Source organism: Aspergillus chevalieri, chromosome 5 (assembly GCF_016861735.1).
Source record: "Aspergillus chevalieri M1 DNA, chromosome 5, nearly complete sequence".
Classification (NCBI taxonomy): Eukaryota; Fungi; Ascomycota; class Eurotiomycetes; order Eurotiales; family Aspergillaceae; genus Aspergillus; species Aspergillus chevalieri.
The window spans coordinates 2,902,028-2,927,954 of record NC_057366.1 but is presented as its reverse complement, the minus strand read 5'-3'; the positions used below and the strand labels follow the sequence as shown (position 1 = coordinate 2,927,954).

Genomic DNA, 25,927 nt, shown 5'->3' with positions numbered 1-25,927 from the left:
ATGTATCGGATATTGTTTCATGGTGGTTACAAATGATGATGCTTTTGGATGTGAACGAAAATGGTATATACATACAAGGAAACACAGGATTTTATTTAAATGTATTTGTACGGGTTCATGATGCCGTTCTACACGGGTTAGCCGGGTTACTACCAAACCAAGGGACAAATATACTCACCGGATCGTACAAGTCCTTCAACTGCTTCATCAGTTTCAGCATCGTGTCGTTCTGGCTGTATCCGATGAATTCCTTCTTAGCTAGACCAAGACCGTGCTCAGCGCTGATACTACCGTTCCGCTTCTGGATCCATTCGTACACCCAAGGCTCAATGGCCTTCTCAACCTCCTTGTTGTATTCCCGCACGGAAACATTCAGATGCAGGTTAGAGTCACCCATGTGACCGTATCCGACAACAGCACGGACAGGCTTAGACTCGTCGTCACCGACGAAGCCCATCTGAGTAAGACGCTCCCGGCAGTCATCAACCAACTGGTACAGTTCGTTGAGCGGGATCGACACATCGTACTTGTAGGTACCGCCAAGGTGGCTCAGAGCCTCCGTAATACCCTCACGCCAGCGCCAGAGGGACTGAAATTGGGTCTCGTCCTGAGCCAGGACACCGTCGGCCACAATCTCCTCGCCCATGATGTGTTCCAGGAAGGCCTCCAGCTTGGCCATGTCGTGCTCTCCGTTCGAGCCGCTGGTCTCGATCAGACAGTAGAAGGGGTAGTCGCCCTCCAAGGGCGATTTGTTGCCGGTGGACTGGTTGACCAGGTGCTGGCTGCGGCCGTCCATCAGCTCGAAAGCAGACAGAATCTCCGAGAGCTGACCCTTGGCCTCTAAGAACGCCCGCTGCACCTTCTCGTAGCTCTCAAGACCAAAGTAGGCCACATTGACAGCCTTGGGGCGCGGCGGGCACTGGATCGACACACCAGTGACGATACCAATGGTTCCCTCCGCGCCAATGAACAGCTGCTTGAGATCGTAGCCGGTGTTGTTCTTGCGCAGGGTCGAAAGCGAGTCCACAATAGTACCATCGGGCAGAACAGCCTCGAGACCCAGGACGTTTCCGTGAAGGCTTCCGTAGCGAAGCAGACGAAGACCACCAGCGTTGGTCGCGACGTTTCCTCCAATATGACACGAACCCTTCGCGCCCAAGTCCAAGGGGAACATGTAGTCGCGCTCCGCCAAGTACTGATCCGCGACCTCGAGAATAACACCAGCATCGGCAACCAATACACCCGAAGCAGCATCGAACGAGCGAATCTTGTTCATGCGCGAGGTGTTGATGACAATCTCATCAAAAACCGGCACCGAGCCACCGACCAAACCCGTGTTGCCACCCTGCGGGACAACCGCCAACTTCTTGTCATTACAGTATTTCAAAACCTTGCTGAGCTCTTCTTTGTTCTGCGGCTTCAGAACTAGCCTCGTCTGGCCGCGGTACTTGCGCATCCAATCGCCGTTGAAGGGTTCGATATCGTCCGCTGCGTCGGCCGTCACGCCGTCAACCACCGCAGATTCAGCACCCAGCAGCTCCTTGAAGAACTTGACGTCTTCCGCAGAGAGCTCGCCAAAGTTGGGGTTCCGTTTGAGGTTGGGGTAGGCGTTGCTGGTGAGTTTGACCTCCTTGGTCGCATTCTGTGCAGCGGGAGTGACGCTAAATGCGCGGACGGGTGTCACGGAGGGGACGTATAGAAGAGGGCGTGCATAAGAGCGGCATCTGGGCACTCGGGCCCGTCGAAGGGCGAGAGACAAATTTCTGGCGCTCGACATTGTCTGGAGGTTGAAAAAACGAGAGGAACAGGAATCGCAATGCGCTAGATTTTTGGATTTAGAGAAGCGTAATCGCTCACCGGAGTTTTATCCGGGCTCCGATGGCACTCCGATTGTGCAATTGAACGGGGTACTATTGCTCCATGTCTTAACTTATACTCCTAGTATTATACATGCATAGGCCACGTTGATATCTTAGTTGGCCTTGTTATCATTTAGTTTCTCTCTTTTAGTTCTAATATAGTTCTGATATGCAGGGGTCCTGGTGCGCCGGAAAATATGCAGTATGACATGCAGCGCAAACTACCCCAAAGCTCTCAATTGCTGCAATGATCATTGAAATAAACAAGATATGACCAGAATATCAAATTTCCTAGAATATCCAACTGCTAGTTATGTCTTTTCCTAGAACATCGAAGCTGATGTGGACTCGATCTGTTACGTCATGCCCCGCCGCCGCCGGAATCATTCCACTTCCACGTCTTCGGTCACTTATTTCGACCTTTCTTCACCATTGCTGCATAGTATTCATTCCTCTGAAAATGTCGCTAAACGTTCTTGTTACCGGAGCCAGTGGCCTCCTTGGCCGTCAGGTATTCAACACCTTCAAGCACTCGGGCTGCTTGACTGTCGGCCAGGGTTTCACTAGAGCTACCCCGCCTACAATTTTGAAGGCGGATCTGGAGAAGAGTGAAGATGTAAAGACGATTCTGGATGAGGCTAAGTGAGTTATAATTGACAATTGACAGTTGGATATATGTAGTAATTCTGTTGCTGATACTTTCAAACGACAGGCCTCAGATTGTCATTCATTGTACGTTGAGTTGCTTGGAGTTGCCGTCGCGGAATTTCTCTTAACACAGATCTAGGTGCCGCAAACCGTTCTCCGGATCTATGCGACCAGAACCCTGAACAAGCTCGCAGAGTGAATGTTGATGCTACACGTCTTCTGGCAGAACAGACCTCCTCGCGCGGTGCCATGCTTATCTACATCTCGACGGACTATGTCTTCCCGGGAACCGAAGGAGACGCACCATACGAGGCAGACACAGAAACCAAGCCACCAAACTTCTACGGCCAGTTGAAGCGGGACGGTGAACTGGCAGTCCTGGAAGCCACCAAGGACACCGGCTTGGGTATCGTTCTGCGTGTGCCTGTGCTGTACGGAACCGCTAGCAACAACTCTGAAAGTGCCATCAACACCCTCATCGATGCAGTGTGGAAGGCACAAGATGAGAAAGCGGGTATCAAGATGGATGACTGGGCACAGCGGTATCCCACTAACACTGAGGACGTGGCGCGTGTGTGCCGTGACATTGTGATCAAGTATGTCAAAGAGAAGGAGAAGCTGAAGGAGCTTCCAAAGATCCTTCAATTCTCATCCGAAGACCGGATGACCAAGTATGAGATCTGTGAGAAGTTGGCACAGGTGCTCGGGTTGTCGCTCGCGGGGATGGAGCGGAACAAGCAGGGCAACGACCCGAATGCTTCTGTGCAGAGACCTTATGATACCCATCTGTCGACCAAGACTCTAAAGGACCTTGGGATTGATGTTAGCACTATGGATTTTGTTGCGTGGTGGTATGTGCCCTTTCAATTGGAGCTATTGCAGAAGCTAATTCACGGTATAGGCGCAAGAGCCTGGGAGCCTACAGGAAATAAGACTAGCCATGACTCGTGGAACAGGTCTTCGGGAACTGTATTTAAAAATAAACGCGGATTTACATGTACCATATTGCATCGCTTATACGAATCGTTTACTCCAGTGATGACAAAATAAAAGGATGAAAGCCGCAATGCGCGGAACAAGTCTACACCACGCGTTCGAACTAGCAGCGCCTCGATTGACAGCATTCCGGACGTGTTGATTCCGTCTGAAGTGAGGTCTGTACACCGGAGTACGTACTCTGTGCTCCGTAGTCCATATCGCGTTAGTATCGCTGAGCGCGGACCCTGCATGAATGTGTCAGTTAGCGCCCGCAGAATTGGGATATACTTCGTTAGCGTGGAAAGGTCCCCATTGTGGCGTTTCTTGGATTCGCCACGTTCTTCTTTTGTAGTAGCGAGGCGGTACTATGGAACTACAGCTACCGAGAGGCCAGACCGCAGGTGTTGTTCTTTGAGAAAGACAGTACGGAGTACTCTGTCTGGAGTAGGATGGCAGTAGGAAGGCGGATCGTCGGAGCAATGTTGCCCTACAGGAATATGGCAGGCGGTGCCCAGCGGCAGAAATAACACCAAACAGGAAGGTGATCGGCGATTGTGATGTCTCCGGTTTCAGCAATTCGCAAAAAGCAGCACAAAAAGACGCAGAGACAGTCAGAATTGAGATTTGAGACTAATTCTTGTTCTTTTTCCTCTCATTTCGTCGTCTTTCCACTCGGTGATTTATTTATTTATCTGTACAGCGAGCTGCATTACTTGCGACAGGTTTAATTAGCAGGGCCTCCACTTTGGTCCAGACTCCAATCTCGCTTTGCTCTTCCCCAGAGATTCGACGCCCGATCAGTCTCTCTATTCCTTCTTCCGGTACGCATTTATTCGTCCAGGGCCTTCATCTCGTGTCCCGAGTCATACTGAGACTGCAATTTCAGCGACAGCGCCATCATTTTCCAACAACAGGATTTCCTCGTTGCTACTCCGTATCTTGGACCAATCTCATTGAATCGGCAGCCCGGAAAAGCGCCCCATCGCCAGGCACAGGATCAAATCCATCTTCTCCACCATCCGCTGTCGATTTCCATCCGTCTGACTGTGCGCGCTTTTTCTGACTGCGCCATATTTACTTTTTGTGGCTCGACTGCTCGGTCAATTGGAAGATCTTCGCTCGTCTGTTGGCTATTGCTTCTCGTTTGATTAGTCTTGCTATTCCTCCGATGACCTGTTAATTATTGGCTTGGAGCGCAGAGAATGATGTGGTTGAAGGCCTGTGGAACTTGGCCTGCATGCGTTGTTTAGGGGGTGGCAAGGAAGCCCTGTTGTTGACTAGTATTTTGGTCTTCCCCTCATTTTCCTGTTTCGTTTGTATCTGGTGTGGGCAAGCCCTTCTTCCTAAGACGATTTTGCAACATTCTCCTTGACTGTGCTCATAACACTGTGCACGACTCAATCCGCCTGGTTTTTGTGAAGGCCGATATAGGGCATTCTGGAACAATGGCGGTTGAAGCACAATCAATGGGTCTAGGACCCGACAATCAGGCCCCCCCCATGAAGTTCTCCCGCTATCGATCTGTCAGACGGGCAGCTTCCCAAAAACAGGAACCTCTGAAAACAGCGATTCCTGCGGTTCCCGTTCCTCCAGTTCCATCTAAGCCACCCTCACCGATTTCTGCCAACCCACAAGAAACTACGGTGGTGAGGAGTGTGTCGCGATATCGACGCCAGAGAAACCCTGCACCATCACCCACCGTGCAGCATCCAGTACCGGTTCCTATCCCTTCCTTTCACGCGCCCGGAAAACCCGATAGACCGTCGTGTAGTCCACCGAAGGATTTGGAAGGAGTGGAAAGGGCAAACATATCTAGTAACGGAGAGGAAGATGACGTCGCACGTACAAGACACCGACAAGATGCGATGAGCCGGTTGGTAGGAGGAGATAGCAGACCAACATCAAAACAAACCTTGGAATCGAGAACCGATACTTCTAGTTATCACAGACCTATCGATGACAACAACAACAACCGCGCTACTCCATCAAATGGCCAGCAATCTGGTAAAGAGACCAAACTTAGATCATTAAAGGACACCATGAAATTGTTTCGGTCAAAGGGTGATGTTGAAAAAGAGGGTGCATCAGCAAAACCTATCGAGCCAAGTGGTACTACCTTCCCTGGCGTGGATGCCCCTGTTTCCGCAGTAAACGCGGGGGAGCGGCATGTGCTTGTCCAATACCGAAAGGCAACCAATTTCCTTCCCATCACGACTTCGACCACAGCGCAGGATCTGCTACTGTCGGCCCAAAGCTGCTTCGATGTTGACGCACAGACTTTTGTTTTGATCGAGCGTTTCGCTCAGTTCGGTCTGGAGCGACCCTTGCGCAAATACGAATATGTTCGCGATGTCATGAATTCTTGGACCAAGGACACGGACAGCAAATTGATCATAGTGCCTGCAGCAAGCTTGGATGCTTTACACCAGCTCGAGGCGCAAAGCGCTCCGATCGAACAACCTGCGGACACAACGTTCCACATCTATCATTCTCAACGTTCTCGGAAATGGGACAAGCGCTACGTGACGTTGCGATCAGATGGCCAAGTGACAGTGTCCAAGAAGTATCAAGGCCAGGATCAGACAAATATTTGTCACTTGTCGGACTTTGACATTTATTCCCCTACGCTGAGTTCACTTTCTAATGACGTGAAGCCACCGAAGAAGATTTGCTATGCGGTCAAGAGTCAACAGAAGGCTAGCATGTTCTTGTCGACAGAGAACTATGTTCAGTTTTTCTCTACGAGTGATAAAGAAGTAGCTGAAGGTTGGTATAAAGCTATTCAGGCATGGCGTAGCTGGTATCTGGTTAGCGTGTTGGGTACTGGCCAAAACAAAGACGAAGCGTCGCTACCAGAACTCTCCCGACAACAGAGCGACGAATCCCCAGGATCAAAGACTCATCAGCCAAAGCCTCTCAAACCGTTGCTTGAATTCGAGCCTTTGGATCAGCAGTGCGACGATGAACAACCCTCGTCTCCTGAGCGTACGAAGTCTTCAAAGACAAAACAATTCCTTTCGCGAAGCAGAAGCACCAAACCTTCTCAGGAAAAGCCACTCACAGTTAACACCGATGTTGGTACAAATTCGCAGGGAATTGAACAATCTCCGTTTTCTCCCACTGGACTCCTGGGCCATAATTACATCATGCGACAGCGTGCGATGCAAGAGCGGGAAGAGATTGATAGGAAGGCATACGAAGAAGTATTTAGTCCCCAGGGCCTTGTTTTTGGAGCCGGAGCCGCTGGACGTCGCCAGTACCCTGCTACTCAAAGCCAACCCAGCAGCCGATCAAACACAATGACCAGTACTCAAGGTCCCGATGCCAGCGGACTCGTTCGACGTTCGCACTCTGTGAGCAAGGGAAACCACAGACCACTCGTCGATCTGACCCCTGTCTACCAAGAACCGCCGCAGCACGCTCGCAAAGGAAGAGGTGTCGCCGTCGACCCGGGAACACCGCTAGTTGATGCTGCGACAACACCTGACTTACTCCGCGGTGCTATTGTTGTCCCATCCGCCACGACCTGGAAGCGACCACCGATCCCGGAAGAGCCTACGTCTACCACCAACGTCAAGACCTGTAGTCGTTCCAATACAGTCCGCAGCACCCGAAATACTCGCCCACGCGCATCCTCGACAACTCCTTCCGACGACGCATTCATCCCAAACAGCCTTCTCGCCCGCTCTGCAACCCAAAAAGCTGCCAACGGCGGCCATGGAGTAGCCACAGGTGACCGCAACGCCACGAAACCCATGCTTGACATGTCCTCCGGAAACCCATTTGTGGAGGGAAGCTTGCTTCGGGATCTGTAGCCTTTATACGGCGATTCCTGATTGATGATTATGACCTGGCCGTAATTGCACTTTTGCATATTACCGAGGCTTTCAGTTTCAGCGCATAGATACCAGATTCTGGCGTTTGGTTGTATTACTACATTGTTACATTATTTTCGGATTATGTTGTTTTTCTTGATCAATGTGTAGGAGGTAGGTAGTCTTGGATTGGCTTATCTCTTGATGTTGGGTAGGATAACATAGCTGTTTGTGTTAGGTACTAGAGTTAGCATTATGCAATATCCATTGTCATTGCAGCCATATTTCTTCTTAGGCGGCTTCCTTTCATTCACTCTTGACTTCGTTCTCTTCGTATATCTATTGCTTTCAGCCATCCTTTCTACTTATCCTTCCCTCACACCACAGGAATACACCAACAGACCCTCCGCTTCGTTCTTCATCAGCCTCAAAAGCCAGCCCTCTCCTAGAGTCCTAGCGTGATCATACATCCTGACAAACCGCGAAGTAATAAGAGATGGTTTACCGAGTTTATATAATTCCCTTCGAATCTACCACATGAATCAGCTTCCCACCTATATAGGCGGGAAACAACGACTGCAAAAACTCGCGACACAAGGTCTGCTACCTCAAGCCAGGCGGAAATGACAATCATAGCAAGCGTATCAGATAAATAACGAGAGAAAAGCATGCAGCAATTTCACTATTTGTTGGTAAACATGGCGAGGATATGTAAATGAATTGATAATGAGACGGAAACAGGAGATGCGGTCCGAATGCCTGGATCTTCCAGTCCACTATGTCTATGAGTAACGAGCTGCTTGGGATAAACTAGAAGGATAGACTTACTTGGATTTGATAGCAATGGCTTTATTCTGTATCAAGACCTCATCATCACCATGACTAGGGAAGGGTGCTTCTTGGACGACGAATCGGCCACCGCTTTCGAGGAGCTATGTAGCGGAGTTTGTTGGAGCAGACATGGTTATTGTAAGGACTTGGATGATAATAACGAGAACAGTGATACAGCCCAGCACCGAAAGGAATACTGAAGTATCTTATATAGATCTCCTGGTACTCTCTAAGGATCTCTCGGCAATAACCGCAACCACGTATGCTTATCTCCAGAGGAACGTTAATTCCGATATCCGGTGGATGTCTTAGAAACCAACGCATGGTAGGCTCTAGACAATATTTCTCCGATATTGAAGGAATTCTTTGGGACTGCGAGTCTGCTAGGTAAAATCCCGGTACAAACCTAAACATAGTTACAACTCGCCAGAGGCATGGCAGTTGCGACAGTCATATACATTTTGATCCGAAAGACTTACGATGGCACCCCAGAGCTAAGGATCATAGAAACTCCATGTCTAGTCATTCTTCTTCAATAGCCTTTTTGACTATACAAACTATGTAACTAAGCGATGAAAACATCAATGCCAAATTGAAAATGAAGAGTATGGGAGTAATCATCGGAACGACCTAAACTAGAGGACTGACTCTGCACAGGTAGTCGGTCGATGGTGGATTCGTGCTTTTCCAGGCAGTACGCGATTACTCGAAACTCGTACCATACGTGGAGAAAAGACATGTTGTTTTCTTTTGGAGTGATGCATTGAAAGCAGGGTCTCGATGCCATTCACACAATAAAGTTTCGAAATTTCTTAGGTTGCTGCCTCTTCATTTGATGCTGCTGTGGCCAACTGTCAAGCGTCTAGGTTACCGTTCATTACTTTTTCTGTAGCATTACTGTGATTTCCAGCTGATTTCTGTAAGGCTTATTAGCTGGTTGTTGACGGAGAAGCAAGAAGTACAGCTCACCACTTAGTGACTATCACACCATAGATTCTACATGTGACTAACCACCTCCTGCATCTTCATCAAGAGATAGGTCCAAATCTCACGATTTCTCTAAGTCCGTTAGCCTATTAAAAGCCAGTATGGGACAGCCGATGACATACCAAAACGCGGCATCTCCCCAGCTGATCGCCAGTACAACCATATAGAACGTCTTCCTATTGTTGGGAACATTGATGAGCTCGATGAATAACTTTCCTTTTGTAGACGTCCCGAAGCTGAAGCCATATTGCTTCTGATACTGGGTATTGTCAAATTGTTGCTGCGACATTAGATTCTGTACCCAGCCCACAGAGTTTAGCATGAAGCTCCGATATACTAAGTGTGGAACTTACCGAAGAACCGCGCCATATCCTATGGTGCACCCACATAATACACGGCCTGCTGACACGAGCCCGAGCGAGATGCTTGAAAATGCCTTTGGGCTTGGCCATGACTGTAGCGGGACCAGAGCTCAGTTTCAGGTTGAAGCCAATGAACTCATAAGTTTCGACGCTTTCCGACTCAATGCATTTTGTTCACGCATTTCGTCTAATGCCCCGCCCAGTCTGCAGCTGTTACTGTTGTTAGCTATAAAGCTAGCAGAAACAGACCGGAAAAAGGAGATTCCAAGGACGAGGGAGCGCAGCTAATTCGTCGCTTTCCTCGCTACTGATATAAATATCTTTGAGAATAGCGAGTATACCGAAAAGAAACAGGTAGCCTTTGCGACAGTATCGGCGGCTTGACCCTACAGCTTCACTGGCTCCCAAGCATCTGGCAAGCCGTTATTTTCACTGAAGTCAGGACATGCAGCCGATTGCGCGTCGAATGGGAGAACCATACTTGTGAGAAGAAAGAAGTCCAGTTCGAGGCAGCCAACTATATATTTTGCCCTGTCAGCACTGTCCATAACTTGAGAAGTCTTTTAAAATTACCAATAATTCCGCGGAAACAGGACCGGACAGCTGTCGCGGAAGTTAACTGTAAATGAGGTAACGGTATGGCCGGTCAAGGTGATTAACCAAAGTGAGATGCGTCTGCGAAACTGCGCTGGCGACTATTGAACCGCAGTAACGTTCCCAGTTATATATATATATATATTTATATATATAAAATGTAAGCCGTCGCGAGACGATACGATAGAAGGCGAAAACACGCTCAAAAACACAAGATGACAGCCTAATTCTTGGCTTCCGTCTCTCGAGCCCTGTAGTCTCTGGGGTTTGTCGTTTCGTGTATTGTACTTGACATGCACACCACAGCTAGTTGAACGTATAGTGTTGGTCAATCCCATAGCACGACAGATAGTTCTAAGCTTTCGAAGCTACTAATGATATCATTGTTAGTATATGTTAGAACTGACAGTCAAGGCTATAGCATATGATAACCATACCTGCAGCAAGCATTAACCGGACAGCACTCAGAGATCAAGTGCATCCACAATCCTGCATATACCAGACTCAACCCGACCCGATCCCTACCCCGAATTCAAGCCTACCAGTCTTGACTCACAGCCCTTGTGACCAAGCACGGCCCTTGGGCGGTCTCGACGAGAGCAATCAGACGCAGCAAACACAAGCCAAAGATGGGTGCGACAGAAGAAACCTGGCGATTATACTGCGACTAAGGAGGGTTGGTATCAAGAGATCACCCAAACAATTGCAGCCGCGACGATGCCATCCGTGGAGAGCGTGAGGAATATTTATGCGCTGTCAGAGCCCTGTCAGCCCTAAAGTACTAAAATAGAAAACTCCATATAAAGGATATGAAAGAGACTGTAAAACAGTAGAGAAATCGGGGATAGTCATTAGTTTACCAATAGATTCATTGTGACCGTGCGTTCTTGCATCTCAAGTGTATACAGCAAACAAAAGACTCGAAGGCGCGAGCAGGGATAAAGACGACCCCAAGCAAGCCTACATATTCGAAATAATCCTCTGCACGAATGAAAATCGAGACAGGCTTTCCAAAGCCCTCTCCAAATTAATTATCGCTATCCTAAGCATTACCCATGAAGTACCTAACTAATTTGATCAAGTTTCCCAAGACCCAGAATCATTACTCATAGAATCATTGAAAACAACAAAGAACGACAAATATAACAAATTAACGAACGACAATCACTGCGCCTGATAGACCTTGAAGCTCTTAAACTCCCAATACGCTTGGGTGAAGTTAGCCGCGTTGTGGGCCACAAAATTCTCGCAGGTTCCCGGGCAGTGATATTGCTCTGTGTAAAACTGCGGCTGGGCGCCGAGCTGACCGCATAGATCGATATTAACAATGATACTTTGGTTGGTGAAATGCGAAGGGATGTCGCAGTTTGTGCTGGGAAAGTCGGCCAATGCCGTGCCCCATGTAGCGGGATCCGGAGTGCTGTTGGAGATGTCGTCGGGGATACCGTCCCGCGGGAAGAACCAGGCCCGGATACCTGCATTTCGCATCTCCAAGGTGTACACCTTCCAATAAGTTAGCAAGTTTAAAACATCAATACTTCCAAAGTGCTTACCCCTCCACCAAGAGCGTTCAACCACTCGCCGTAGGACTGTGGCTCAGCCTGAACTCCACATCCAGCATTACCATGCGTGCTATTATCGCAAGTCACATAGTTGGGCTTTCCAGTCTGCTTCCGCTTGACTTTCATGTTACACCCAGCGGTACTGTGCAACGTTACAGCATTCCCCTCTGTAGCCAGGTTGTTGGTCTCGACGACGTCGATCTCACCATTCGTGGGCCAATTATACCCGTCCGTCAGCCAAAGCGCCGGCCATAGACCACACCCGTAGGGCGTATGGGTGATGTCGAAGACAAACAGCCCATCGTTGTAGTGAGCCTTTGACTCGATCCGCACAGACTGACGTCCAGATGCCGCGTAGGTGTTCGAGGTATCCACCTTGACAACAACCGACTCGTCCGTGGCATACGTCAAATTGAGATTCAGCGCCGTCGTCTGATCCACATATCTACCACATCGTTAGCCAAGAGAACATACAGCACGGGACCAATCATAGAACACATACTGCACGAACCCATCCGTCGGATCCTGCGCCGAGAAGTAATCAAACTTGTCAAAGAAGCTCGATCCCGAGTAATCATCCACCAGCCTATAGTTCAACGACGTATAGTCCGGGTACCGATTCCTCTTCGTCCCCACCACTGCTCCCACAATAACACCCACGATAACGACCACAGTAACACCGCCAACAATCAACTTCGTTCGCAGTGACCATCCACGGGGTTCGTACCAGGGCAACGCACCACCGGTACCACCGGCTGCAGATGTTGGAGTGATTGTAGGGTGTCTGGTGTTGACCGGGGTGTAGGGATAGTCCGGATTCGGCGAAAGTTGGGCAGTATACTGCGGAGGTAACTTGAACTTGGGGAATTGCGAGGTTGCGCCGCCGTATCGACTGTAGTCGTCACCGGAGTACAGCTGCGTGTTTGCCATGATGATAGCAGGATCGGGATCGGAACGTGCGTGGCTATCTGATTGGGCTGACTGTATGTCCAACCGTGGGGAAAAAAGAATGTAAATAGGATTGTTGGTAGTAAATGTAGGTGAGCGTATAAATCAACGAAAGACGTGGTATATATAAGTACTTGTAAACGAGAGATATCCCACGAAGCGAACGAGAAGGAAGAGTTGGTGCTTGGAAGAAGAAGTCGAATAGCTGGTGGAGGTTTTGATTTTGTCTTGCAGGTTCCTGCTGGAAAGGGAAGGCGTACGTCACTCGCCGGACCCTGTCGATCCTGCCAAAAGTAGAATGTTCTTTTTGCGCATTTTGATTGGTAATTTTGCTTACATTATTTTGCTCGAGCATTAGCAGTATCCCTAGAGAATTGTCCGTATTCAATTGAATAGTACTCCGTAGAGACTAATTCAGCTGTACAATCGCATTGTATCGAGCACATGGGAACCAAAGACTTGAGTCTATAAAAAGCAACACCATTACCGCCGCATTACTTGCCGATCCATCAACCAGAAACAATTCCCAGGCACGCAATCGTAACCCGGTATAAATCATTCGCCCGGTAAGAGTGCCTGCTCTCTACAGACAAACCGCAAGATTTATCGGCTGTTCAACATGTTAACCGCAACCGGACAATATCCAGAGAACAAGGAAAGGGGCACTTTTCAGATAAGCTTTTCCTTCCGACGGACCAAGTGGGTTTCGCTGTCACGGTGGAGACGAGTTTATATACGGAGTTTGAGTATGAGATCCTTGTAGTAGCAATAAGCGTACGTGGATATTTTGAACCAGACCATTGAGGGGCATTAGCTAGTTACACTTTGTACAGCAAGCAACGCAATTAATATTAACAAGGAAGCGAATAATAACACCAGAAGACCTCTCCATATCGAAACTCTCAGTCAACGCTATCTATAAAAAAAAAGAAAACACTCTCCAACACCTTGCTCGCTCGGAATAACACGATGATTTTTTTTATAAAAAAAAAAAAAAACGCTTGAACACTCGACGCCAACCCAACTCCAGAGTGTAAACGATAAACAGAATCAAGGTAAATATTTCTATCGTTGCGATCGTTGCGATCGCAGGGTGCCATGTCGGTGCAGAACCGCGTCGGCATTCATAAATGAATCACGATCCCGCGCATCGAGTCCTGTCGATACACCAGTCTCCGTCCGCGCCTGCGACTGCTGTCGGTCCATAGACGTCGTGCCGCTGAGATTCGACGCGCGTCTTCGCATGCGCCGCTCGCCATCCGCGATTTCTTGTTGATTCAGCGCTTCCGATGGCAGTAAAATAGCACGGTCGAGGGAGTATGGCAGACCACGATGTCGTCCACGGACTTGCATTGCAATGATCACGAGCTTCGAAATGACCTGGAATTCACCAACGAAAGAAGTGTTGACGCCCGGATAGCCCATGGACAGTCCGACGGTACCGTACGCCGAGACCACCTCGAACAGAACCGACCAGAGCTGGAACGAGTATTGTCCCGTATCCTTCAGGCGACCACCCTCAACGATGGAGATGATGAACAACCCGAGAAACACATACCACAAGTCAAAACTCAGCTGCTTCCGCAAATGAGCTCCAATATAGGTGGGTGCGGTTTGCTGGTCTTCATCCTCTTCGTCTTCTGGCTCAGTGGGATAGATGCCAAGACTTTTCTCTTCGTACACGTTCGTCCGTCGCATCGAGATAGCAATCGGGAACACGGAGATATACATCATAATCATGTACGACACCTGCACGGCCGGATGTAAGTCCGAAATCGACACCACCGAAAAACCCGCCGTTCTCGTACAAGCCGCTTGAAACAGACCATCCAGAACCCGGATTCCAGCAGGCAAGGCAGTCACCGCTGGATCATTGAGGTCCAGGATGATGAAAAAGATCAAGTCAATGCCGTTGAGCGCGATGAGGATTGCAAAGAGCCACCAGGTGGCATTGCGTGGGAAGAGAAGCGTGAAGCAGCGACGGGGGTGGTCAAGCAAGAATTTTAACTCCTCCCACAACGGACTGTCGACGGGAACCAGCTTGGAACAAACCCAAATAATCAGCCGAAGCATGCACGGGAACCCTGTGTTGCCGATGATAATGAGAAAGGCTAAAAACAACATTGGGAAGATGGCACCTTGGAATGAATTCATCGAGTCCGCAGTTAGGGTGAAGCCAACATCGTTAAAGGCTGAACCGGATGTGAAGATTCCCCACCATGGGCGGCCCTGGCCAGCAGCCTGGACGACAGAGCCCCAATGGGTATGCATAATCCAGGGAACCATGCAGACGACGCCCAGTAGATGGAAGCCAACATAGTAGGCGATCAGCACAACTGCCAAGGTCTTCAGAGCACGATACTCAATGCCTCCCAACTCGTCGCGTTGTTCTTCGGTCAGGTCGACAAAGTTGGAGTTTCGACCAACAGTAGCATCCCAGCTGAGATACGGAAGAGTTGGTCGGTCGCGTTCTTGGGTGAAGGACCGAACAATACTGCTCATCGTGCCACGTCGCGCTCGACTGAAGGGACTGGCATCGCTCGTGTCCTTGGTCTCACGGAAGGTGGGACGAGTGTCCATGCGAGGAATGGTAGACTGTCGGGTTTTTGTCCGCGTAATCTCCGGCTCGTTGATGGTAATGTGTGGGCCCTCCATTGGAGGCACTTCATCATCAGCCTCTCGAGCCTCATGCGACTCCCGACTCCTTTGTCTGGCAAGTCGTTCGCCATCGTCGTCTTCTTCCAGCACCTCGGGCATACCACCGCGATCATATTCACGTGGACTAGGAATGCGCAGAGCCCCTTTACTTTTCCGCTGGTGCTCCAGGAAGGCGATGTGCTGGTCGGGGCTCACTTGGGAGGGGACGCGCAAACTTCCGAGACCCAGTCTGGGTGTGCGCTGGCCAGAGTCCTCGCGGTCACTGGAATTATTACTATCCTCACCATTGGCCGGCCTTGTATCGGTAGGACTGCGAGAAGAATCCGAACCGTCGGGGGTTTGGTTTTTGATGGGGGAGCCTTGTGGCGTTTTATGGATAGCATCGCCCGATTCGTTGCGCAAGACAACAATGGGCCGGCTGGTGATGCCCCGCTCTTCCCTGTCATAATCACGGCTATCATCGTCATCCTCCTTGCCCTCTGTGACGGTGCGCATTCGGGTTCGGGTGGCGCGCAAGTTGCGAGCGTCGCGAACAACGTGCTGGAAACGCTTTTCAAACCAGTAGAGGCGGATGAACACCAAAACGGTATGGATGAAGATCGGGGTGGTAAGCATGGAGATAAAGTACAAGATTACCTGCTGATATGTGTGCAGCAGATTGAAATCAACGGTGTTCAAGCCGCTCTGGGTCGCGGCGCCGGCGGAGAAGAAGAGGGCATCGATGTACGCCAGCTTGGTCCCGGGATAGATGATGATGGAGGCGATGAAGCTCAGGCAAATGATATAGGTATAATGGAGGAGGATAAAGTTCATATGAATGTCCCTCACGAATGGAATGCGGGACTTGACCTCAATTGTCTTCTCGATGAATTTGGAAAACATCCTGGCGACCGAGCGAGCTGTCGCTGAGCGACGCCCACGAGAGACAAAAGAGTGGAACCGGAGGGACTTCAAAACCGCGATATTCATGTGGGAGGATATGATTCTAGCAGTTGAGCGACAAAAGTTAGCTTCTCATACCGGAACAGCCATCGGGGGTGATAAGCTACCACACGCGGTCAATTGCCGAAATCGTCTCTGACACCTGGTCAAGAGAGGACAATCAAAAAAATGACAGAGAGAAAAGAATCGGACGAGATACTGTTAGTCTCTGGTCCAAACCGGGCGGCCTTTAAACAGAATCGAGGTGTCCAAGGTCATGGTGAATGGCGATACTAAAACGAGGCGAGGTGAAGAGGGACAACTAGCCAGGCGCAACCAAATCTAAGGCCACACACTCAAAATAAAAGCAAGAAGAAAAAGAGTGAGAATAAGAAGAGGAAGGAAGCACACAAAAAAAGAAAAAGAAAAAAAAATGCTTCAACTCGAATAGGAAAATTCGAAGAGCTCACAGCGAGGCAGCAGAGATTGCCAGAAATCGCTCACTGGGGCTCATGGACAGTGCTTTTGCGACCGACGACGCAATGCACAAACGGCGTGCTGCACGGCGACGATCGCTGTATCAGAATAAAGAATTCAGGATCCTCTGTGGTTTCTCGCTGGGTCGCTGGGAGGATGGACAGGTAAATCTACTTGTAGACAAGAGAAAGGTTGTATGGTTGAGGGGATGTCAGTGTACAATCACCTGATCTCAGCTGATTTCCCGCTTTGGACTCGACAAGACTTTTTGTATAGCCTCAACACCACTGAGAATGAACAATTTCATAGTCTATTGGGGCCTCGAATCTTGGCGGGTTGTAAGATCGCTGCAGGTGGATGCAGGAATGCAGCGATATTCTACCTGACCGTATGCTATGGCTTCATTGCTATGGCGGATCCCAGTCCTTAATGGATTCCTTAATGCGACCTTGTCCAATTCCGGCCTTTTACACCTCACCGGATAATCCGACTTTTCGGTTCAAAGCTGCAGCTTACAGGGGTTTTGGTGGTTTTGCTTTTTTTTCGCTGTGCTTTATCGGCTTTATCTTGCAGGGTTTTTGTCGTGCATATGCATAGGGGCAGATATACACCGACTTGCTGACCACCGCCCGCCATAGATCAGCCATACAATCTTGGGTATCACCATGATTATTCCGATAATCTTGAGGCTGGTTTCCAAACATCTTTCTGATATCTGGCGGAAATAAAAAGAGAAAAATGCCCCAATATCACGCTGTCGTCGCTTCGGACCAGCTGACTGAACATTCTCTCAACCCCTGAACTAACTAGTATCCTATCTAAGAAATGAGTACTGACATGGCAAAAAAAGCAAGTAAATACGACAATGCAACATAAACCTATTTTCAGATCGATACATTCAAATTTTCGGTGTCGTGACTCCCGCGTGGAACTCACGGTTGATATTTCTGCCATATGCTCCCTCCGTCGCAAGGGTCATACAACGGCTGCCAACATCAACTTGATTGGGAAATAGAGAACGGGAGCGGTGAAATCAAGGTCCTCCCAATTCAAAATTCAGTAGACGCCAGGCATTGATCACACAAGCTGCCGCCAACCGTGAGCGTTATTGATGCCAGACACTTCATACCAAAGCGTTGATATCCGCAATGCCAGCGGTTAAGGCAGGTATTCCGACAACGTTTTGAATTACACCGTATCGCCGTATAAGAATTACTTTTTTGTCGTGTTTGCCAGATCATCTTAGATATGTCATTTGACAAGGGTATCTCGAAATATTGAACAATCGGTATCAGAGCATTGCTGCGCCTATCCATTCGGCCAGCTACGCCATGTGTTCTTCATATTCTGCACGGAATGCGTGACCGGGATGGAAACACAGGATCCATGCGCGAGCTTATCTACCATGAATGATAAGATACAACTCGCATGGCTGTGACGAGCACACGGAGGACCCCGATGTCGCAAAACGACTGGTTGAATCCCCGCAGCTGGCAGAAGTGTGGTGGTGGCGGTGCAAACAATCGGTGTGACTGTTAGTGCTTGTGCATACTTACCGAACGCCGGGGTTAGAGTATTAATCCAAGTCTTTCCGCATCGGCCTTATTTCTTGGGGTCAAGAGAGTTTCTATTTCCCTTTTCGGCCATCATGAAGCCATAGCAAGTGGTCGGGTCACAGGCTGCGGTACAATGCGTTGATTGGTCAGCGTCGGTGCTCACGAGGTAAATTCTGCATGATGATTGGTTGAGCTAATTAGATGGGTCAATTTCCCTTTTGGGCGATATAGACAATGTATGAGAGACGTTGATACAGGGGTATAGCCTATTAAGTATGTATATAACTCACTTGGAAGAATGGTACAAGTGCAAGGATTCTTCTCCAGCCCTAAAACAAGTGTATCTTCATCCACGGTTGACCAGAGCAGTGGTATCAGCAGTATGTACTCCGTACTAAGGGTCTCCAAGGAAGCTTGGACGCAATTTTAGACCACCACATAACTCGAAATATGAAGTACGGGCAAACGAATCTCTAGTCAACTGATCATCCACGGATACAATGCAAATCCCCAATTACTAGTGCCATGCGTCCTTTTCCAGCCCAATGACTGGTTGCTCAGGAAGACTCGCACAGTACTCCTATACCAGAAGTTCACGTGATTCTGTATTCACTCAAAAGCCATGAACTGCTCTCATCTGACCTCTGTACCTCTCTCACCCTCTCTCTCCCTCTCCCCAGCATCGGGGACATCAACCTCGTCAAGATGCTCCAGTGGGCGTCTCGCTGTCTTCCTGGATTCAGCATCATTGCTTTGGTATTCCTGCTGGTCTTTACATCTAATTTGATACCCTTCTCGCCATGGAATTCAATTTGGCCTCCTGCCAAGGGACCTCCCTCGACGGGGGATAATTCAGTTCTCAACGTTGCACAGAAGATCTTCATGGTTTACACGGTCCTCGTCCACACTAACATGCTTTGGTTCGCTGCTCGTCTGTCTTGGTCTCTCTGGTATGTCACCAAGCAGACCAAACAGGTCCTGAGCAGACGTTGGAAAGCGAACGAGAACGACTACGTCGATGACCCTCCTCCGTCTCCTTCCCGCAAACTCCCTGATCCGTCCATTTTTAAATTCAATAATCCCGCGGTTTACGAGGTGGATGACCAAGAGGTGATACATGCTATTATACTGCCCAACTACGGGGAGGATATCCATACACTTATTACTACGTTAAACGTGCTTGCTAGTCATCCACGAGCTCGTTCGCAGTATGAGGTGAGCACTTATCTGTACGCTCTGGGTCCTCTAACTGACATACCTAGATCTATCTCGCAATGGAGCAGAAAGAAACCGACGCCGCGGAGAAAGCTCAGAAACTCATCTCGAAGTTCGAAAAGTCTTTCCTCCACGTTCGAAGCACTTTCCACCCGGCAGGGTTACAAGGAGAGATTGCAGGCAAAAGCTCGAATGTCGCCTTTGCAGCTCGTCAGATCGTCCATGTCCACCGTACAGAGCTTAGTACCGGCTCTTGTAATGTAATAGTCACAGTGATGGACGGTTAGCCACTTCTTTCCAGAGCACAACAGGATGAAACTGACAGGAACAGCCGACACGCATCTATGGTTGGACTACTTTACCGAAATCCGTCGCCTCCATTACGCCCACCTCACAGACGACGCAGACCGCACGCTCTACTCTTGTCCGATTATCTTCGACCGCAATTCTCACGAGAGCCCTATACTCGTCCGTTGTGCAGACCTCCTCTGGGGCTTTGCTGGTCTCTCGACCATGTACCCAGGTACAACCATCTCAATTCCAACCTCCGTGTACTCGCTACCCCTGTCTTTGGCCGAGAAGGTGGGTGGTTGGGACAGCGACCCAACGGCTATCGGCGAGGATATGCACATGATGCTCAAATGCTATTTCGAGACTGCTGGCAACCTGCTTACGCGCGTGGTCTACGTCCCTGCTAGCCAGTGTAACGTGTCCGGTGACACGGCCAGCGATCGAAAGATACCCAGGTACCGTCGAACCCTCGACACTTGCCACGCCCGGTATCGTCAAGCCCTAAGACATATGTGGGGAGCACTGGACTCTGGCTTTGCGGCCCGTCGCACCTTGACCTACCTCCGTTTGCACAGCAGATGTCTCTTTCTCCGTCCCAGACACCTGGCTCTCCTCCATCTACTCTGGGAAGCACACTTCCTTCCTGTGCATCTGATGATCCTCATGGTTTTCTCGGCCGTTTACGAGTTGACTTCTTCGTCACTGCACCCCACCATGGCGCTTGCGCTGTCTGTCACTAACATTCTTCGCACGACCTCATTTATCTGGATGAATCTGTGTCTCGCTTTACACGAACGCTGGTACAATATCTGCCTCCGCACGAGGAAGGGAGACATGCTGCAAGCCAATGTGAATGACACAGGCTTTTCTATGCGCGTTTGGTGGTACCTGCCGTTCCTCCTGGAGAGAATCTGTTTTCCCATTGCCGGAACGATATTCGGTGCTGTTCCGACGTTGCATGCGGTCTTTTCGCATTTCTGGACGGATCGCTTGGTGTATAGGGTTAGTAAGAAGCCGGACTTTGCGTCTCTGGTTTGATGGTGATATACGGGATATATGAATTTATGATTCACTGTCTGTTGTCCACGTTCATGTCTGTTCATGTCTTCATTTGCCAGGTCTGATATATTCACGCATGCATGTACAAGTACCATATCTAACACCTAATACATAGATCTAATGCGATGATCACGCAGCACTATGCCGATAAACATAATGCCACCCCTCCTTCTTAATATCCTGTCTAACCTTGTAATTCTCCTCTGCAATCCTCACCAGCCCCATATCCATATCCACAACCATCACCCCTTCTTTGTTGCCCATATCCCCCACAACACCCGTAACCGGCAACACAACCCTCGACAGTCCAAAATACTGATCCCCAGGCCCCCCAGCAACATTCGCAAAGATAATCCCGCACGTGTTCTCAAACGTGCGAGCCGTAAGTGTTGACTCAAGAAACAACACTTCAGACTCACGGTTATACTGCAATGCCTCGGGGGAAGCATCATACCGACTCCCTGCACACAGATCAGCACCCAACTCACGGCATCCCATAAGCCACATGCTAGTGTTAAACTCACAAAAAGTAGGAATAATAATAAGTTCAGCGCCCTGGGCAATCAACTCCCGAAACGCCTCCGGAAACGCCAAATCCCAACAAACCAACAACCCGATTTTCCCCACCGGCGTCTCAATCACCTCATGCGGCTCCTCTCCCGACGACGTCAGATACTTACGCTCAGGGTGCCAGATGTTCTTCTTCCGGTAGGAGCCTAGGATCTCGCCGGTGGGAGCGATGAAGTAGGCGGTGTTGTAGAGGAGGGGCTTTTCGTTTTCATTGTGGGCAGGCGTCGGCGAGTGGTTCTCGACGATCGTGCCGGGGATGAGGGAGATGGAGAGTTCGCGGGCGAGGGATTGGTAGGTTTGCAAGTAGGGTGTGTAGGTAGTTGTTTGGTGGATGTAGAGGGGGTCAGACGGGTTGAAGCCGTTTAGGTGGTATCTGGCGGCGTTAGCACCCCTCATCATATCTTTGCATAATGAAGATTTGGAGGTGTTTACTCTGGCAGAACGACAAGTTCAGCGCCTTGCGCTGCGGCTTCACGGATGTATTGGCATGCTTTCGCGTGGTTCTCGTCGATGGCTAGGTCCTGCGATTGTCAATGCTGTGCTGCGTACCAATTCCCATATCATAGAGATAAAAAACTTACCTTGATGTACCACTGCGCGACAGCTACGCGACGAATTGGAGCCATTGTTCCGTTTGTCTGTTGATATCAAGAATATAGAGAATTGGTTAACTTAGGGAGAAAAACCGCAAACCGCGGGGAGTGTCATGGTGGGTCTGGGGAACTTCATATTGGGGTCGGTTGAGTTGGGGTAGGTGGGGTAAGTATTCCTACCCTTCATTCCTAGCATATCATTGACCTGGTGAATATCTAATTCATAATGGAGCCTGAGGGACATAAAACCGGGTCAATTCCATGGTTCTTGCCCCGAGGTCATTCTACTTCCTCGGAGGTCCAGCAGCGATGTCAGGAACCTCTCAACTTTCTCTGCAGACCAAACAGAGGAACTTGCCAAATGCTGATGGCTGGACTGCTCGATGGTCGAAGACTTGGCTGCTCTAGTCACCGGTCTCAATCCCATCTAATCAAGCGTACTTAAAATTTACCACAATACTCAAAGCTGCACAATGGTAGAGGGATCAGCACGCATTGCGGAGCGGTACTTGATACTCATTCGCATAGACGTGAAAGAAATACAAAGAGGCCTCGAAGCTGGAACTGAACCCGTTACCCTTTACAAAGGATGCACAAGCGACCGGAATGCTCATGTGGCCCAAAATGCTACATATCAGTCTATTCTATAATCCCGGGCACTTTTCCGAACATTCGAACGCATTGAGGGAACTCCTGTCCAAGGAAAGCCCACCTTCTTGACAAAGCTCTAGAAGATCCTCGCCATGGTTCTCACCAAATGTTCGTCATGTGACGAGACATCGCGGGCTCGCTGCATGGAAAGATTCAACAATCCAGCACTAAGAGACACCTCTGCTGTACACATCTCTACTGGACCCGAGTCACATAGGTAAATCTTATGCGGTCTACTTCCTGACGAAGCAACTAAACAATTATGTTGTATACACCGTTTCGGCGCGCCTAGCATACCCGAAACGCATTCTATTAGCGTTCATATTCACAATAGCAACATGAGACGCCATTCTGATATTGCTTCTCATCAGAAGCAACATGCGTCCACATTCGACAAATAATTCAGTGCTTGTAAGTATATAGCGACTCAGCTATTGTCGTCAAATCAAGTATGCGCCAGGCAACGAGTCCGCATTTTCTCACCACCCAACGCGGCAGCATAATCCCTTTAAGTTCCTCAGTCGACCCCCCCCAACTTCTCCTCTCTGCCATGACTATAAATTAATGACTACTTTCTCGAATGTTACTTTACTGGTAGCATTGTACTCGTTCATCGGGCTAGATCGTACCGCAGTGCATTCGCGACTCACGCGCAGCATCCTTACGATAAAGTATTTAGCACACCAAGCAGCAAAGCTCACTGGAAAGTGTCCAGAGACGGAGGGGGCAAACCGCAGGCTCATATTAAAAAAGGTTCGATCACCAAAAGCATGTCGGAAGGCACATTGACTGGTTTGAAGACCGAACTCTTCCGCAACTGCCTCCACTAACTCGTGAGCAAGCCAATTGATATAGCCACTTATATTGACGAAAGCAAACAACGACATCCGCTTTGACGGAACTTCAACTGGGTGCTTTGTGCTGGAGGCCACAAGAATTGTCAGCGGAATATCAGGCCAGCAAGTGGTCGTTAAGGCCATATTCACCGATCAAACCAATCTTCGACGTTAGTATATTATTACGGACACACGCTCCTGATCACCAGATAATGAATTAACCGCCATGATCTACTTTGACGAAGCAAGAAAGTTATGCAACTAGGCAGGAAATCCACAAATAATGTCTCTTGCGCTGAGACGAAGCATGCGCCAAAGGTTAAAGATCCTGCTAGAAGCAGATACCTCTTCGCTTTGGTACTTGGCACCTCTGCGAAGGTGTCTAATTTCTCTCCCCCAGGGTAAAGAGACCTGGATCTCGCCTATATCCGTTTTCCTGTCGCAATTGACTTGGAAGTTCGCATTGAATATAGTGCGCAGGAAACACCTTTCCCGTCAACATTTCAAGACGATACAATGAATCTCTTTGCAAATGAGCCCCTCGTGGAACGGGGACACAGGACTTTCCCAGAAGCTTTTCCTCTTCGGACACCCCTTTACGGGTCTCTTCTTTGATAGTATAGTCTGTGGAGGGTGAAAAGAACACTGATCAGCACGTGCTCGACTTTTACCTACCTGTTCTCCCAGCCAGCAGTCATCCTCCCTTTCAGTACCCCGAGAATCACTAACATGGCACCTCATCCATTCCAAACATTACGTCAAGAGGTGTCCGCTATTCTCGCGCTAGCAATGCATAGATCCCTTGCCGGGACTCACTTCCACGAGTTGGTGGTGTTGTCCGGTTCACTCCATAGCCTTGCGGAGTTGTTGTCATCTGGGGACCTAAAATATGTGATAAGGATTATTCCCTCGCACTATGCAACCTTCGGACCCGATATTAGCTAGGCTTCTGCATGGTCAACATTTGACTTGATCCGAAGAACGGCTAGCTCACTGCACAGATTTGTGACAAACGGAGTCGTCTATATTGGTGACATTGGTGAGGCAATTGTCTACAGCACGCTTCGCCCTGTTAGGTGCGCGAATTTATCTCTACTCTCCCAACCAGACAGACAAGTTAGAACCCATCGAGGATCAGATGGGGAAAAGAAATGCAATGACAACCTGTGGAGGAATGGGCACATCCTATTTCATCACGCCGTACGAGTGATCGAAAAGCTAATGTTTCAAAATCTCAAATTGTCATATATAGGACTAGGGCTATGGGGATTCAGCCGGAGCGGATTGCGCAGAATGCGAGAGATTCTACGAGACAAGAATCCTCGTCCTATTCGATTATTTCATACGAGTGACCGAACAGCCAACGCTTGAAACTTTCCAGCGGGCGAATGTCATGTAGGATCAGGGCTACGGAGGTTTACAAGAGAGTGATACTGGTGTCTAATGGGTTATTAGGCATTAATTTAATAAATACAGCTTCAAGTCTAAGATAGCAGGCCAATAAGCCTGAAATGAGTGCCTCGAAGGTCAGATGTCGGATACATGGAACACGACCAATGTCCAAAGTCCTGCCTTCTACCTGTACCTCTTCGATCCTGTATCCCTCAGTCCTCTTCCTGTAGCCAACTGGATTGAAATGACTCTCCCGAGTCGAAGAAAATACCAAGAAACAGTCCTAACCACAACTGTCCAAGACATGAGACGAGACAAAACAAACGGAGATGTGCTAAAAGAAAATCCAGCTCCCTTGACCAGAATCTCCATGTCCCTGCTCGAAGAGCCCGTCTTCCTGTCCATTCTCAGACCCCTTCGATTCCCCTCCACTAGCAACCTGATAATCACCACTCTCCATAACCTAGTCACCTCATCAATCAGCCTTCACCCCCTCAATCAAACACAATCCGCAGACGAAAAAAACATACAAAAAGCACCCTCTCCCCCACAACCTCCTCAATACAATGTGGACACTCGCCCTTCGACCGATAGGACCCAAAAACCCCATATGGAATACAATCCTCAGCCTTACAATGTGTCATGCCCCATTGCGGATTGTTGGTGATCTCGTCGCAGATGAAGTACATCGTTAGGTTGACGAGGTGCCTTGGGGCTGCGTGACAGAGGGATGGGAGGGAGGGGAAGGTTAGGGTGTAGCACATTTTGATGTAGAGAGGCTCGGATTGCTTGAGGGGTGTGGGATTGGTTGGGGGAGCTATATAAAAAGGGTTAGTTACAGAGCCTGCGAGAGTGGGAAGATTCGAGACGGACTAAGATGAAGGATGCGAAAGCGAACGCGAAATGAGCGACGGACGATATTTTCCTACACTATGATTAGTCGCAGTACACCAACGCAACGCGCACTTCCCGTGGAGCTCTCTCCTCGAGCCGTCGCAAAGTAGAGAGAATCGCAATTGAGAAATCTAGTGGACTTACCACACCGGACCCAAGAAGCAACCGCAAAAGCAAAAAAGCGTAATGTAGATGATCCCAAAGGAACAAACTGAACAAGCCCACCTCAA

General features: G+C 49.2%; 8 protein-coding genes across 8 annotated transcripts; 3 read left to right on the top strand and 5 right to left on the bottom strand.

Moving 5' to 3' along the window:
• Nucleotides 1-95: 95 nt before the first annotated feature.
• On the bottom strand, nucleotides 96-1,777 carry ACHE_51025S (FAD-binding oxidoreductase; the record flags this gene model as incomplete). The annotated part of the gene is made up of 2 exons (XM_043280806.1): nucleotides 96-128; nucleotides 179-1,777. 2 exons carry the CDS (start codon nucleotides 1,775-1,777, stop codon nucleotides 96-98), a joined length of 1,632 nt encoding a protein of 543 aa, XP_043138349.1.
• Nucleotides 1,778-2,319: 542 nt separating this feature from the next.
• ACHE_51024A (dTDP-4-dehydrorhamnose reductase family protein) lies at nucleotides 2,320-3,439 on the top strand (the record flags this gene model as incomplete). The annotated part of the gene is made up of 4 exons (XM_043280805.1): nucleotides 2,320-2,501; nucleotides 2,572-2,591; nucleotides 2,647-3,358; nucleotides 3,409-3,439. The coding sequence occupies 4 exons, from the start codon at nucleotides 2,320-2,322 to the stop codon at nucleotides 3,437-3,439; spliced, it is 945 nt and encodes a 314-aa protein (XP_043138348.1).
• Nucleotides 3,440-4,930: 1,491 nt separating this feature from the next.
• On the top strand, nucleotides 4,931-7,300 carry ACHE_51023A (uncharacterized protein; the record flags this gene model as incomplete). Its single annotated transcript, XM_043280804.1, has 1 exon — nucleotides 4,931-7,300. One exon carries the CDS (start codon nucleotides 4,931-4,933, stop codon nucleotides 7,298-7,300), a length of 2,370 nt encoding a protein of 789 aa, XP_043138347.1.
• A 3,938-nt stretch (nucleotides 7,301-11,238) lies between these two features.
• ACHE_51022S (glycoside hydrolase family 16 protein) lies at nucleotides 11,239-12,566 on the bottom strand (the record flags this gene model as incomplete). The annotated part of the gene is made up of 3 exons (XM_043280803.1): nucleotides 11,239-11,577; nucleotides 11,628-12,081; nucleotides 12,139-12,566. 3 exons carry the CDS (start codon nucleotides 12,564-12,566, stop codon nucleotides 11,239-11,241), a joined length of 1,221 nt encoding a protein of 406 aa, XP_043138346.1.
• A 1,083-nt stretch (nucleotides 12,567-13,649) lies between these two features.
• Nucleotides 13,650-16,211, bottom strand: TRK1_3 (potassium ion transporter; the record flags this gene model as incomplete). Its single annotated transcript, XM_043280802.1, has 1 exon — nucleotides 13,650-16,211. The coding sequence occupies one exon, from the start codon at nucleotides 16,209-16,211 to the stop codon at nucleotides 13,650-13,652; it is 2,562 nt and encodes an 853-aa protein (XP_043138345.1).
• A 2,690-nt stretch (nucleotides 16,212-18,901) lies between these two features.
• On the top strand, nucleotides 18,902-20,740 carry ACHE_51020A (glycosyltransferase family 2 protein; the record flags this gene model as incomplete). Its single annotated transcript, XM_043280801.1, has 3 exons — nucleotides 18,902-19,411; nucleotides 19,459-19,693; nucleotides 19,743-20,740. The coding sequence occupies 3 exons, from the start codon at nucleotides 18,902-18,904 to the stop codon at nucleotides 20,738-20,740; spliced, it is 1,743 nt and encodes a 580-aa protein (XP_043138344.1).
• A 150-nt stretch (nucleotides 20,741-20,890) lies between these two features.
• Nucleotides 20,891-21,957, bottom strand: ACHE_51019S (carbon-nitrogen hydrolase family protein; the record flags this gene model as incomplete). Its single annotated transcript, XM_043280800.1, has 4 exons — nucleotides 20,891-21,222; nucleotides 21,286-21,704; nucleotides 21,764-21,852; nucleotides 21,913-21,957. 4 exons carry the CDS (start codon nucleotides 21,955-21,957, stop codon nucleotides 20,891-20,893), a joined length of 885 nt encoding a protein of 294 aa, XP_043138343.1.
• A 3,180-nt stretch (nucleotides 21,958-25,137) lies between these two features.
• ACHE_51018S (uncharacterized protein) lies at nucleotides 25,138-25,567 on the bottom strand (the record flags this gene model as incomplete). Its single annotated transcript, XM_043280799.1, has 2 exons — nucleotides 25,138-25,266; nucleotides 25,334-25,567. 2 exons carry the CDS (start codon nucleotides 25,565-25,567, stop codon nucleotides 25,138-25,140), a joined length of 363 nt encoding a protein of 120 aa, XP_043138342.1.
• Between the last annotated feature and the right edge of the window lie 360 nt (nucleotides 25,568-25,927).